Here is a 15,032-nt window from a genome sequence, read left to right on the forward strand (position 1 = left end):
CAAACTATCGCACCATTGCACTCATTTCTCATGCTAGTAAAGTTATGCTTAAAATTCTACAAGCTAGACTCCAGCAGTATGTGGATCGAGAACTACCAGAAGTACAGGCAGGATTTCGAAGAGGCAGAGGAACTAGAGATCAAATTGCTAACATATGCTGGATCATGGAGAAATCTAGAGAGTTCCAGAAAAACATCTACTTCTGCTTCATTGACTATGCTAAAGCCTTTGATTGTGTGGATCATAACAAACTGTGGCAAGTTCTTAAAGAGATGGGAGTACCAGACCATCTTATTTGTCTCTTGAGAAATCTAAGTAGCAACAGTGAGAACTGGACACGGAACCACTGATTGGTTCCAAATTGGGAAAGGATTCTGGCAAGGCTGTATACTGTCGCCTTGCCTATTTAACTTATATGCAGAGCACATCATGAGAAAGGCAGGGCTAGATGAATCAAAAGTTGGAATTAAGATTGCCGGAAGAAACATCAACAACCTAAGATATGCAGATGATACCACTCTAATGGCAGAAAGTGAAGAAGAACTAAAGAGCCTCTTGTTGTGGGTGAAGAAGGAGAGTGCAAAGCTTGGGTTGAAACTAAACATTAAGAAAACCAAGATCATGGCATCTGGCCCTCTCAATTCCTGGCAAATAGATGGGGAAGAAATGGAGGTAGTGACAGATTTTATTTTCCTGGGCTCCAAGATCACTGCAGATGGGGACTGTAGCCAAGAAATTAAAAGACGCTTGCTCCTTGGGAGGAAAGCCATGGCAAATCTAGACAGCACACTAAAAAGCAGAGACATCACCCTGTCAACAAAAGTGCGTATAGTCAAGGCTATGGTCTTCCCAGTTGCAATGTATGGCAGTGAAAGCTGGACCATAAGAAAGGCTGAGCGCCAAAGAATTGAAGCCTTTGAACTATGGTGCTGGAGAAGACTCCTGCGAGTTCCTTGGACTGCAAGGCGATCAAACCGATTAGTCCTAGAGGAGATCAACCCTGACTGCTCTTTAGAAGGCCAGATCCTGAAGCTAAAACTCAAATACTTTGGCCACCTAATGAGAAGGAAGGACTCACTGGAGAAGAGCCTAATGCTGGGAAAGATTGAGGGCAATAGAAGAAGGGGACGACAGAGAATGAGGTGGCTGGATGGAGTCACTGAAGCAGTAGGCGTGACCCTAGATGGACTCCAGAAGATGGTAGAGGACAGGAAGGCCTGGAGGAACATTGTCCATAGGGTCGCGATGGGTCGGACACGACTTCGCAACTAACAACAACAACAACAAAGTCATAGGAAATTCTACTTCTCTTGTGCTTGTGTTAAAGGAGAGGATGTCTTTAAATTTTAAATTATAGATTGTGTTACATTGTTTAGGGTTTAGATACAGCAAATGTTGGCAGTTTCTAGATTCAGAGTAGGGCCCTATCCTACCGAGTTTCCATTGGCAACATGGAAGGAAAAGGAAGGAGAAAGGAAGTAAAAGGTGATATCAAAGTTAGCATGCATCCGATTCTCTGACTCTGGTTACATTCACATAAAATAGTTAGGTGAGGATCTAAAAGATTCATTTATGAAGCATGTTTAGTTTGGGTAGCATTAACCTTAAGAAAAAATGTTTGGCTTTACATATTATGTTATGTTTACTGAGGGTTCAGTTTATTGTATGAAGCTGTAAAAATGGATTAATGTGTAGTACTAAGGCTAAGCATGTCCTCGATATGATGGCAGACTAAAAGTGGTCCCTCTACCCAATCTTTAAATATTCAAAATAAGTGGAGAACATATGCTCATGAAGTATTTCTTGTAGTCAAATCATTGTTGTTAGTTGCGAAGTCGTGTCTGACCCATCGCGACCCCATGGACAATGTTCCTCCAGGCCTTCCTGTCCTCTATCATCTTCTGGAGTCCATTTAGGCTTACACCTACTGCTTCAGTGACTCCATCTAGCCACCTCATTCTCTGTCGTCCCCTTCTTCTCTTACCCTCAACCTTTCCCAGCATTAGGCTCTTGTCCAGTGAGTCCTTCCTTCTCATTAGGTGGCCAAAGTATTTGAGTTTCAACTTCAGGATCTGGCCTTCTAAAGAGCAGTCAGGGTTGATCTCCTCTAGGACTGACCGGTTTGATCGCCTTGCAATTCAAGGGACTCGCAGGAGTCTTCTCCAGCACCATAGAGTCAAATCATACACAGGTGTTATTGACTATGTGTCAAAACGAGGCTGCTATTGGGGTTCATTTGACTCAAAAACTGGCATTTTGAGCAGGAATTCAAAGAAAAAGGTCCCATCTTTAGGATTATCACAGTGATAAGAAGCATCAGTGAGAAGGAGTAGCTTCACATAAAGCAGCAATATAGTTGAAGCTAAATAGGTGTTGGTCTGAGTGATGCTTTCATAGAAAACTACTCAGGTACCCAGCTATATCCCATCCAGTTGGGGAGGAAAGACGATGGAGTGCTGGCAGGGAACCGTGCAGCTGTGATGGACAACAGTGCCATTGGAAACTCCACAAACATCTCAGGGACTTCACCAGTCCAAGCCCTGAAGTGGAAATGCAGTTTATAAAATAAGCAGTGTAAAACCACTATGAAACAATATTTTATAATAAGTTTTTGAATCACTTTAAGCATCTTCAACCCCCTTTCCTCTTGCCAGCAATCCAACAGGGTCAGTGTTAGACCTTCTCAGAGCTGAACAAAGCTCATTTTATTATGTATTTCTGCTAAAGAGTCAGCAGAGGGAGCACTGAGTTTGGGGTTGTGTCTCGCCAAGAAAATCTAGAATGCCTTTTCTGGCTTTTTAATTAATCTTTCTTCTTTCCTTTTCCCATTGTGTATTGTGACTGGGGCTGGAGCTGGGGCAGTCTACCTCTTTGTTTTACAGATACCTACTTCCAGGGCTTTTTTTCTCATAGAACGCTCAGAACGGAGTTCCAGCACCTTTTTTGGATAGAAACTTGTAGGTTAGGCAAGTCAGGTTGTATGACATGTGTGAGTTCCAGCACCTTTTTCTTTTACAAAAAAAGCACTGCCTACTTCAAAATAAATTAAGTGATACATATGGGCATATATATTTTTAATGCTGATTTTCAAAATGATGTGAGGCAACTAGGTAGGTCTAGTCCAGGGGTAGGCAACCGCGACTCTTTTATGACTCATGGACTTCAACTCCCAGAAATCCTGAGCCAGCATAGCTGGCTCAGGAATTCTGGGAGTTGAAGTCCATGAGTCATAAAAGAGCCGAGGTTGCCTACCCCTGGTCTAGTCAAACAAAGAGAAGAACTGGGGTTGATATGAGAGCAGTCTTCCAATATTCGAGCAGCTATTATAGAAAAGAAGGGGTCAACCTATTCTTCAAAGCACCTGAAGACAGGACAACAAGTAACAGGTGTAAAAAAAATCATTAAAGAGAGACCAACCTAGAACTAAAGAGAGATTTCCTGACAGTGGGAACAATGAATTAGTGAAACGGGTTGCTTTCAGAACTTGTGGGTGTTCCATCACTGGAGGTTTTCAAGAAGACACTGGACAACTGTTTGTCCAGAATGATATTAGGGTCTCCTGTTTGAGCAGGGGGTTGGACTAGAAGACCTCCAAAGTCCCTTCCAACCCTATTATTGTGTGTTGTATGTTCTATGTCTTACATATTGGTATCATTCAGTAGACCAAATCTGGTATAGGACTTGCTTTAATAATGCCCATTTACAATTGTGTTCAAAGAGGATCTTTTGTGTCTACCTTGTTGCCTTGAAGAACTCCTAAGGTGGAAACATGCCAGGCTTGGAAAATCTGTACAGTGATTCCTATTTAGGGTGGCATATATATATTTATTTAGAAGCATAAGAAGCTCCCTTATTTTCCCAGTATAGGCACCTATTTGACCAGGTGTCCACTAATCTTTTTTCCAGACTACTGTCCCCATCATGTATTGCTTCATGATGGGAGTTTTCCAGTTCTATATCTGTGCTCATATGTAATTTTCCTTCATACAAATATGTCCAACAGTTCTGAGACACAGTCAGAAAGCTTTCTTCGAATAGGTTATTGGGGACAAGTCTTAAGTTCACTATATGATTGACAAGTCACAGGAGCTGTTGCATAAAAAGTAACATTTTCATCAGGTTGATCTCAACTCCTGCTAATGTCATAGACCAGGGGTCCTCAACCTGTGGGCCACGGCCCACTACCGGTCCCACAAAACCATCCCCTCTTTTTCCCCTTGCCCCCATCCGGGCCTCCAACCCCGGAAAGGTTGAGGAACTCTGTCATAGACACAACCATGTAGTTTTCTTGACAAGAGAAATGGCTGGCCTTGCTTTCTTCTAGGATATTTTATTGATTTCCCAGTTCAGCCTACTGCTCTGTTATTAGATGAGGATCTCCCATTGCTTAGCTTTTCTAGATCAGCCGAAGTCAGCCAGGTATTGGACAACACTGTTGTTTTCTTTGCTTTTTCCCCTGACTTTCAAAAGGAGCTCTGCAACCTGAATTCATATACATTAGGACATAGCCTTAAGGCTTCAGATTTCAGGTTGCACAGAGAAGCGTCAGAGGCTTCAGACTGCTGACTTCCTTTAAGACTTAGAGAAAGCAAAAACGTTTTCTTGGCCTTCTGCAACTTAAGGTTGTTCAATGTTTTCTAGACCTCATGATCTCTCTTCTCAGTGCAACTTTCGGAACTGCAGATAGATTAGATAGATTAGATGATAGATAGATAGATAGATAGATAGATAGATAGATAGATAGATAGATAGATAGATAGATAGATAGATAGATAGATAGATAGGTAGGTAGGTAGGTAGGTAGGTAGGTAGGTAGGTAGATAGGAGAGAGAGAGAGATGTATCTGATGATTTCAGCTAAACACATTCTTATAAACTCATTCACATGTAGCTCTTTTGTAAATGTAATGGTGACTTTAATTTTTCCAGGACCATGTGCAGAGGAGAAAATTCAATCTTGGGACAGCTGAAAGCTGAAAGTAAGTCCTTTGCCTGGGTCTCTGTGTTCCCCTCACCATTGGGTCTTGAGGACACCAACCAAACCTTCTTGATTGATTTACCATAAAGCATTTAGTATCTGGAATAATTTCAGGATTATGTAATTGCTAATGTAGGAGGCTTCAAATGTGTCAGGGAAATCTTCAAAAATAATGAAAACAAACTAGCAAAACAACATCTGGGTGTCTGGGGAAGGGGGGAAAAAAGCCCTGCTATCTTATCGCATGCATCCCTTTGGATGTGATTCTAAATGAGCTGCTTCTCCTGATTTTACTTGATGTCATTCCAGCAAGTCGACTCCCTCGGCTTAGTCATAAGGATCTGGGGAGTTGAAATTTGAATTTATGCCAAAACTGCTAGGTAGTCAAATTGAGAATGTTTTTTTTTTCCCTTTGGTAGACCTTAGCTGAATGATAGAATAAAAATGCCCATCTAGATGCATGAATCCACTTTTCAGAGATAGATGTTTGCACCCATGTTACATGTTCTTTTTTTCTACTGCAGTTACAGAATATAGGATTAGTGGGGTTGAATGTTATCTAATCTAACTCTTTATTATAACTTGATGCAGAAAATCCAGAGTTGCTGTCCTGCCCTCCAAGACATCTTCCACCAGTCTGATGCTATGTCCCATAATTCTAACCATCATTGCTAGAGATCATGCTAGCCTGGATTTATAATAATTAAGTATGATATATCTGAAGTGTTCTAGACAGTAGGCAGGTCTTCCTAGGTAATTGGCTTAACGGGCTATTACTGTCAAGAAATGTATTCTAACAATTAACCCAAACCCACATTTCCATAATTTAAATACTGTAAAAAAAATGTAAACTGTTTTCATTTCTTCTACTTTTTAAAGTCCTAAAGTTTTTCTGTTCTTTTTTTCTCTTCTATCTTTCATCCTCCATTTCTTAATGGTAACCCTTCAGTTGGAAATCAATGGATTAATTACATTTCATTCTGTGGACTTCGAAACTATGCTGAGCTGGAAGGGAAACTCATTACTGAACTGATCTATGTCCACAGCAAGCTGCTGGTTGCTGATGACAACACAGTCATTATAGGTAAGGGAGAAATGTGCTAAGTGCCAGTGTTTGGGAGTGGACCATCCCTGCCATATATCTCGGCAGATTTCAAGAGGGCCATGGGGCCACTTTGGAGTTTCAATTAGAAGGCAGTTTGAATGACTCACTCTTTGAATCAGTCACTGAAGTGGATGATTGATTTGTCAATTCAGTCTTTCTCCAAATTGAATAGCTGATGCAGATCTGAACGTGGGTGTGTCACGTACCCCTAAACATAGAATTTAGGATTTATAGCACTTGAATTCCACGTCAGTAGATACCTCCTCCTGTTGCTATGCTGGTTCCAAGTTTGCTTCTGGGTTCAAGTGAAAGTTCTGCCTATCATGTTTAAATCTCTACATAACTCAGAGTCTGAATAACTTTAAGAGCAACCTTCCTACCCAGATTTGATCTGATATATGCATTTCTTGGGTTCCCCATCCTGTTAGAAGTGAAGCATGGGGGGCGTAATTTTTCAGTATACTGTGCTTTCTGGACACCCACCAAAGATGAGGAATGCCCTCCAGCTTCTGATTTTCAAGAAGGATTGGAGAATTCTGCAGAATATGGGCACCCATGATATTAAGGCTGTCTTATGTACAAGTAATTAGGTTTTGTTCAGTGACTAAGTCATGTCTGACTTTTCGCGACCCCATGGACCATAGCACACCAGGCCCCACTATCCTCCACTTTCTCCCTGGGTTTGCCCAAATTCATGAACATTGTGTCAATGACACTATTTAACCATCTCATCCTCTAGCATCCCCTTCTCCTTTTGCCTTCAATCTTTCCCAACATCAGAGTCTTTTCCAATGAGTCCTCTCTTTTCAATAGGTGGCCAAAATATTTGAGCTTCAGTAGTTAAGTTAAACTAGTTACATTATTGCTTTCTTGGGATTTTTTAAATTGTAAACCATCTTGGGGTTTTTGTTTTTACAATAAGTAATTGCATAATTAAATTTAGGAAGCAGCCAGCCTAAGATAGGTACATTAGAAGCACATTAGTTCAGGGAGGGAGACATGAAGAAACAAAACAAAATTAATACCAAGCAACAATGGTTGTATTGCTCTACAAATAGAAAAATCCAATGGCCATAGTTATACAATACATTTATCCAGAACAAACTGTATTCCCCAAAGAAGATTCTTCTGGCTTAAAGGCATAGGATGGCACATAAAAAAGAAAGAAAGCTGACATTTTAAAACAAAATGCCTAATAGGTGAAATATCTTCTTACGTTACTCTATCTCTGGAGAAGAATAAATGCCTACAACATTGAGCCAACCCTTACATACTTAAAGCTGGCCTTGCATTTCCTGTGTTTCAACAGTTTTCAACTGAAATAGTCTTCCTGGCAGAGTTGTTGACACTATAATGTATAGATCTACTCTGCAGAAATCCTGTGGAATTACTGAAGAAATAAATCTTTATTTTTTTCCTGATTTGAACTGAGAATTATTTAGCCTTCTTTTGTAGGCTGGGATTTATAAAGCTGTTGGTATTTCTCCACACACACACACACACACAGAGAGAGAGAGAGAGAGACAGACAGACAGACAGACAGACAGACTTTGTGACATTGCTGTTCTAATTCAGTTCAGTTGGTTTACTGATTAGTCCTTTGTCGATATCAAGTAGTTGTAAAAACAATAGGAAAGTAGGATATATTAATAATATATCATTGCTCTGCAGTTATGTTCTATGTGATCCACCCTCTTAATATTTTTATAGAAAAACAGAGTTCCCCCCCCCCAGCTGTGTACAAGTATGTTCCCTGCAATATGTGTAATAATTTATTCTTGGTCTCCCAATAGTTCTTGGATTTTAATGACTTAAGCAGGGGAAACAATATATTATCAATATGTCCTCCTTTTCTTTGTATTGTTTTTATAGCTTTTCAATATGGTCAAATGATTAATTAAAAAAACAAATTGTCTTGGATATTACTTTACGTGGCTTTGACTCTTTATACTAAACAGTACCTTGGATATACAGCCTCTCTTCAGCAACCTTCATCTTCAGTTTGCTATCTACTGTCACACCTTTTTTTTCCTTTCCTTTTCTTATGAAAGAGCAATGGATTGATTGATATGCACACATATGCACAGATTGGCAAGATGATCCAGCCTTCTCTTTCCCATCTGCCAGTAAAGGAAGTTTTTAAACAGGCCCTAGTGAGTACCTTAAATCCATAGCTGTGCTGAGAGCTAACTAAGCAAAAAAAGATAGAAAATATTGCTCAGCATGTCTACTACTCTGAATTAAGGAAATGTCCACAAGACATAAGAGATGCATCTGAGGCTGGCAAAAGACAGAATAGCATAGAGCTGTTCCTCCTCAATGAATTATAAGCAAACCTTTTCAGGTTATTTTTGGTATTTGAAGCAGAAAATGCCAGAAACTGTTCACCTCCCCTGCTCCAATTCATTGCCGTTAATTTGATGTCTTTCCATGATAAAGATCCCTTTTTCTCCAATATGCAATGACTAGAAAATTCCTGTAAAGGAAAGAAAAGTGTTATCATTAGATTTGCACTGCAAATCAGTCCAATAAATTATTTTTTCTCAACAAAGAAAGAAGTAACAATTTGGTTTTTGGCTCTTCCTTGAACACCCTGCGTTTAGATCCAGTTAAGCAACGGAGCAGTTGCTTACTCAAAATTTATTCATCTGATTATAGATCAGCTTTAGGTCCAAGGTGCCCAGAAGGATTCCATGACCTATGACCATGGTGGTGAACCTATGGCACATGTGCCACAGGTGGCACGCAGAGTCCTTTCTGTGGGCACGTGCGCCGTCACCCCAGTCCTAGGCCTTCAGCTGGGTTTTATAAAACCTTTTTGCTTTAGGCCTCTGCCGCCATATGAAAAAAAAAAAGATTCAATCAATCAATTTCAACTTCTTGCGGGGGGAAAAAAAAGATCTCGCAAAGTTGGAATTGATTGATTGAACTTTTTAGTCCCACCCGGTGTGCCGTTATCACTGCGGCCACGCCCACCCAATGGGCCATGCCCACCCGGCACCTGATGATGCATAAGTGGGTTTTTGATTGCAGTTTGGGCACTCGGTCTCTAAAAGGTTCGCCATCACTGACCTATGACAACAGGTGTGACATACAGACGTTGGACTGCAACTCCCATTAACTAGAAATATTGGTTAGGATCAAAGTGAACCAAAGTTCAGGAACAAGTGAAGACCACAAATTTTTAATTCTTGCCCTGTGGTATCTATACTACTTAGAGATCCAGCAGAACCCACCATAACATATTCCCCATCTAATTTTTACCATAATACTATCATGGCCATTTTTGTCCCAGACTCCATATTGGAACAAAATTCTTGCAAAGCCCAAGTAATTGGTTTCATCAAATCCTGAATTTGAAAGCCATCACTTGTTCTAGACAATTGCTGATAAAAACTACGGTATATTTTTACTTATTTTTGTATAAAATGTATATAGTCCTCCAGATCAGCTATTAGTTACCTAACGAAATAAGACCTAACATTTTCTTACATTTATTTATTGTATTCTTTCAGAGCTTTTATTACCGTGGATCAAACTCGATGACTGGGTAGATTATGGTAGAGTTCGAAACACAGGACACAGCTAGGGTCCTCTGAACTATTTTTAAAATAGTTGTTTATTTATCCCTTGAATTTGCAACTTTGCCAATGCTGTGTCGTTACAGGCTCCGCCAACATCAATGACAGAAGCATGTTGGGGAAGAGAGACAGTGAAATGGCTGTCATTGTGGAGGATACCGACACGGTTGCTTCAGTGATGGATGGGGAAGACTACAAAGCAGGAAGATTTGCCCAGTCTCTTCGCCTTCAATGTTTTAGGTACCACAGCTGACAAAACTGCTTTGAGAAAAGTAGGAATAAAACCAATCTGAAAAGCATTTCCAGTCATCTGATTGCCTTAGAACCCACAGAATAGACAATCCTATGCTTTTCTATTCAGCCAGGTCTTCTATTTAGTTCAGTGGGGCCTATTCTCAGTTTAATAGTAAATGATTGCAGCTGTAGGTATATGTGTTAAGGTGCTTTTCCAAAAGGCAACTGGACTTGTGTGTGTGGGGGGGTGTTTCTTTCAAAAAGTTTCACTTCTTATCTAAGAAGCTTCCTGAGTTCTGAACCTTTGGGACAACCATGACCTGAATGATTAAGCATCTCCGTAGACGTGTATTAAAGTGGTCCTCAGCGACGGTTCGAGCTTTCAACAGAGCTGGAAAAAAGGGACTTAACATTAATCCTCACACTTATGGCCATTGCAGCATCCCAAGGGTCACTTGATCGAAATTTGGGTTTTGGCACTCAGCATATACTTATAATGATTGGACAAGAGAGACTGTACAGTAGTCTGTCCTGAGCCTTCTACCCATTAAACCATAACCTGGACGAATGGTTTAACCTTTCCTCTTTTCATTTCACAACTTCTCATCATTTATTTAGCTTCAAAGTCATTTGCAGTAAATGTGCCTTCCTTCTCCCTATTTTGAGGGGGAGAGGTTTAATTGCCTTTATAATAATTGCTGCCTGTTCAAAGTTCTTCCTTCGAAAAATTGTTCAGAATTAAAGCTGCCACTGTCAGTGTGGGAAATATAATTAACAGACCTTCTTAATTTACCCCTGCTATCTAACTGGGCAGATAAGCAGCAAAGTAGCTCCCACAAAGTGAACACACATTGCAGACACTCTAAAATCCGGTCCTTTCCCACCACCTACTATGAATGTCAGTCAAGAAAGTCACAGGCATTTGCAGAATGCAGGCTGGGAAAGCAAATTCTGAAAGGTGCATTGCAACACATAACTCCACCTCATTTGTATTTACCTCATAGCACCATATGAGACTGGACAGTCACTTGTCTAAAAGGGTATAGGATCTCCTGCTTGAGCAGGGGGCTGGACTAGAAGACCTCCAATGTCCCTTCCAGATTCTATTCTATTCTATTCTATTCTATTCTATTCTATTCTATTCTATTCTATTCTATTCTATTCTATTCTATTCTATTCTATTCTATTCTATTCTATTCTATTCCATTCCATTCCATTCCACTCCACTCCACTCCACTCCACTCCACTCCACTCTATATTCTACTCTATTCTACTCTATTATCAGGCTAGAAACCAAGAGACTGTGAGTTCTACTCTCCCCTTAACACTGGTGGGATTCAAATATGTGAACAATCAGTTCTGTGTGTGAATGCCGCTTCCGGAAGTCCATTCTGGACCTGGGTAACAAAAAATAGCCACCAGTTCTGCCAAAGTGGTGCAAATTGGCTGAATCCTACCACTGCCCCTTAGGCATGAAAGCTGGTTGGGTGACTTTGGGCCAATCACCAGGAAACTGTGAATTCTAGTCCCTCCTTAAATATGAAAGCCAGTTGGGTGACCTTGAGCCAGTCATTCCCTCTCAGCCCAACCCGTCTCATAGGGATGGGAAATAGAAGGAGGAAGGAGTATTATGTATCTATGAGGGTTCTCAGTCATCCAGATGATGATTGTCCCAAAGGTGCTGTTCACTTACTTGCTTTTTTTCCTTGAAAACGTTTCACTACTCATCCAAGAAGCTTCCTCAATTCTCAGTTCAGTTCTTGAAGTGAAGAAGCTTCTTGGATGAGTAGTGAAACGTTTTCAAGAAAAAAAACAAGGAAATCCAGTTGTTTTTTGAAAAGTATTTCTCACCTTTAGAAAAATAATAAAGGCAGGATTAAAAACATTAAATACACAAATAAGAAAGACGTGGAGCGTATCTGATCATGCACATTTTGCCCCTTTGGCAAGATATAGGTTAGCTGCTAAAACCTGTGTAGAAGCTTCGAAACAAAACAGCCAAACGTTGGGTTGATAATCACAACCATTCTTGGTTTGGTTTCTATTGGAAGAATGTTCTTATATTTTATTAGCACCCTGTGGGATTGCATTTCAACCTTCCCAATCTCAAAACTGTTCACACTATTAACAACACCTACCAGTTTAATTGTGTGCAATTTTCTTTTTCTTTTTTCCCCTTTTCTCTCGTCCAATTCTTCAGGGTTGTTCTTGGCAGTTCCATAGATCTGAATGATATCCAGGACCCCATAAGTGACAAATTCTTTAAAGAAGTGTGGGTTTCAACAGCAGCACGCAATGCCACTATTTTTGAGAAGGTGAAGTATGGGATTGTGCTTCACACTTGTTATTGAAAGGCACGGGTATTGACGGCAAGCTGTTTGCAAAGTACAGCTTGCCTTCAGAAGTTGTGGGTGCTCCATCATTGGAAGGTTTTAAGAGGAGACTGGACAGCCACTTATCTGGAACGGTATATGGTCACCTGCTTGAGAAGGGGGTTAGACTAGAAGACCTCCAACTCTGTCTCCAGTGCTTTTTTTGTAAAAGAAAAAGGTGCCGGAACTCACACATGTCATACAACCCACCTTGCCTACCCTACAAGGTTCCATCCAAAAAAGGTGCCGGAACTCCGTTCTGGGCATTCTATGAGGAAAAAAAGCCCTGGGGCTGTCCAATTCTTAGAAGTCACCCAACCTCTCTTTAATAAGTCCCTGACTTGTGTGTTTATGTGTTGGATTTGTCCCATCTTGGCCATTTATCAAAGAAGAGCCTTCGACTGCATTTGTAATGAAAGGAATACTTTTACTAAGGCAAGTGGTTACAAAGCATAAAAAGCCAGATCTGAGGTTTACACACAAAAGTTGCCAACTTACCTCCCCCCCTCTCACCGTTATTTTCCTAGCATCCAGTTAGATTCAAACATATTGTTTTGGTAACAGTTCTAATGTTTAGCAGGCTCGGCAATGGTTCGCATTCCATTCCCAAGCCTGTGGCCTTGGGGTCGGTCAGCCGATGTCTCTAGCAGCCACTCGGCATGGTTTGTTTCTTGTCTTCCCCTCCCCACCTGAGAGCTCCGTCCCCCCAGGGTTCATGGCAGTCTGGCATCAGCAAAGCAGTGGAAAGGCGAAGTAGGATGGCAGCACAGACACTGAACCACGGGGAGGGAGGGAAATATTAAGCTATGTATGTGCTCCTGCTCGGCTCACACCAACTTTTGGAATCAAGTCCCAAAGCATTTCACATCCGTATTAGAGAATGTCTTGATTTAGGGATCAGTGATGTGGTATTGCTATGAATGCCCACACAGCAACACTTGAAGGGGACTCCAGAACTTTAGAACTAAATATAACTTTAAAAACAAATATATCAACTGACTGAAAGTTTGCAAGGTCACCCAATGTTACAAAATGCTTGTGTTCTCCTGGGGTTTTAGTTTTAGTTTTCTTGTGTGACATGCCTCAGTTATGAAAGCCTTTACACTGGTGAAATTTGGCAATCTGCAAGATGGTTGGCCATTTTAAAACATGCTTGTTTACTTTTTACAGCCCAACACCCATCCCGAAGGTGCTTTTTCAAAGCCAACTGGACTTTCTTAGTTTTTTTCTTGAAGACGTTTCACTGCTCTTTAGAACTGAAGACATTTCTTGGATGAGAAGCAAAAATCTTCAAGGAAAAACAAAGAAAGTCCGGTTGCCTTTGAAGAAGCACCTTTGGGACAACCACGACCTGGATGACTGAGAATCTCCATAGACAAACCCAATACCTGAAAACTTGCCTACCTTTATCCTAGGTATATGGTGAAGCAGTTGGGTTATATCTGTAGCATGATCCCAAATCCCCTGATCAGAATAACAATCCTTAAGCCAAAGGAGCTCTCTCTCTCACCTATATACAGGTTGTCGTTGACTTACAACCATTTGTTTAGTGACTGCTCAAAGGTACAACAGCACTGAAAAATGTGAGTTATGACCGGTTTTCACACTTACAGCCACTGTAGCATCCCCATAGTTGGGCACATGTATTTATGACAGTTGCACTGTCCTGGAGTTATGTGATCACCATTCATGACCTTCCCAGTTGGTTTCCAACAAGCAAAGTCAATGGGGGACACCAGATTTGCTTGACGGCTTAATGATTCACTTAACAATTGCAACAACTGTGTCAGAAAAGGTCATAACATGAGGCACTTAACAACTGCCTTGCTTAGCAATGGAAATATTGGGCTCAGTTGTGGTTGTAAGTCAAGGACTACCTGTATATTTATAGCTGGCAGCTTTGCTTTCAAGTGCTTGCGAAAAACCAGTGATAATTTTCTTCTTAAGTGAAAGAGGGCTGGAGCGGTTTAAGGTCCTAACGTCAACCAGAATGTAAATATAAACATTAACATGACTTGGTCTCCAAAATATCTTGGAACGGGGGGGAAACCCAGTGTGTTGGAGATTATGAAAATCCTTTGTTAAAGTTCTAAAATTCAATGAACAGAGGTACTATGACTAAGCAGTTGGGCAAGTTTCTAGTATAGACATGTCCTTAGAGAGAGAGATCTGTTCTCACACCTTTTTCTTCACTCTTCCTCCTCTCAATTAGGTTTTCCGATGTCTACCTACCGATGAAGTCAATAACTTAACTCAGCTGCGGGATTTCATCACTAAACCAAAGATTGCTTGCGAGAATCCCACTAAAGCAGCTGAAGAACTGAAGAAAATCCGTGGATTTCTCGTACAGTTTCCCTTTCGCTTCCTGGATGAAGAGAATTTGCTTCCCTCTGTTGGAACAAAAGAATCCATAGTGCCCATGGAGACGTGGACTTAAGTAGAAATCAGCTTGAATTTTTCTTTTTAAGTAGACAAAACAGATCTGGTTTGGCTTCTGGTTTCACAAGAACTTTTTGCCATAAGAAGGAAAAGCTGCACCAATCCAAAAGTGCCTTTTGATGGTAGGGTTTGAGAGAAAATAACAGCCTAGCAGAGACAGTGTTCGAAATAGCAGGTAATTGAGAAGTTATGTTCTCAATGATAGCAGGGTCATCCAAGCAACCTGGAAAGAGGGAAGAGGGGAATGAAAGATACTTTCTCTAAATGTCTACAGTCATGCTTCAAGACACTTTCCATATCCCATGCATGCTTAACCTACATATA

At 40.7% G+C, this 15,032-nt stretch overlaps 1 protein-coding gene across 1 annotated transcript in view; it reads left to right on the top strand.

Moving 5' to 3' along the window:
• PLD1 (phospholipase D1) overlaps positions 1-14,706 on the top strand; it is a gene marked incomplete at its 3' end in the record, with an annotated part of 135,026 nt that extends 120,320 nt beyond the window's left edge. The window contains exons 22-26 of the mRNA XM_081329791.1: positions 4,929-4,978; positions 5,927-6,061; positions 9,750-9,903; positions 12,098-12,212; positions 14,482-14,706. Coding sequence (XP_081185917.1) covers positions 4,929-4,978; positions 5,927-6,061; positions 9,750-9,903; positions 12,098-12,212; positions 14,482-14,706 — 679 coding nt within the window. The remainder of the gene's footprint in view (positions 1-4,928; positions 4,979-5,926; positions 6,062-9,749; positions 9,904-12,097; positions 12,213-14,481) is intronic.
• Between the last annotated feature and the right edge of the window lie 326 nt (positions 14,707-15,032).

This window comes from Vipera berus (genome assembly GCF_964194415.1).
Source record: "Vipera berus genome assembly, chromosome: 5".
Lineage (NCBI taxonomy): Eukaryota > Metazoa > Chordata > Lepidosauria > Squamata > Viperidae > Vipera > Vipera berus.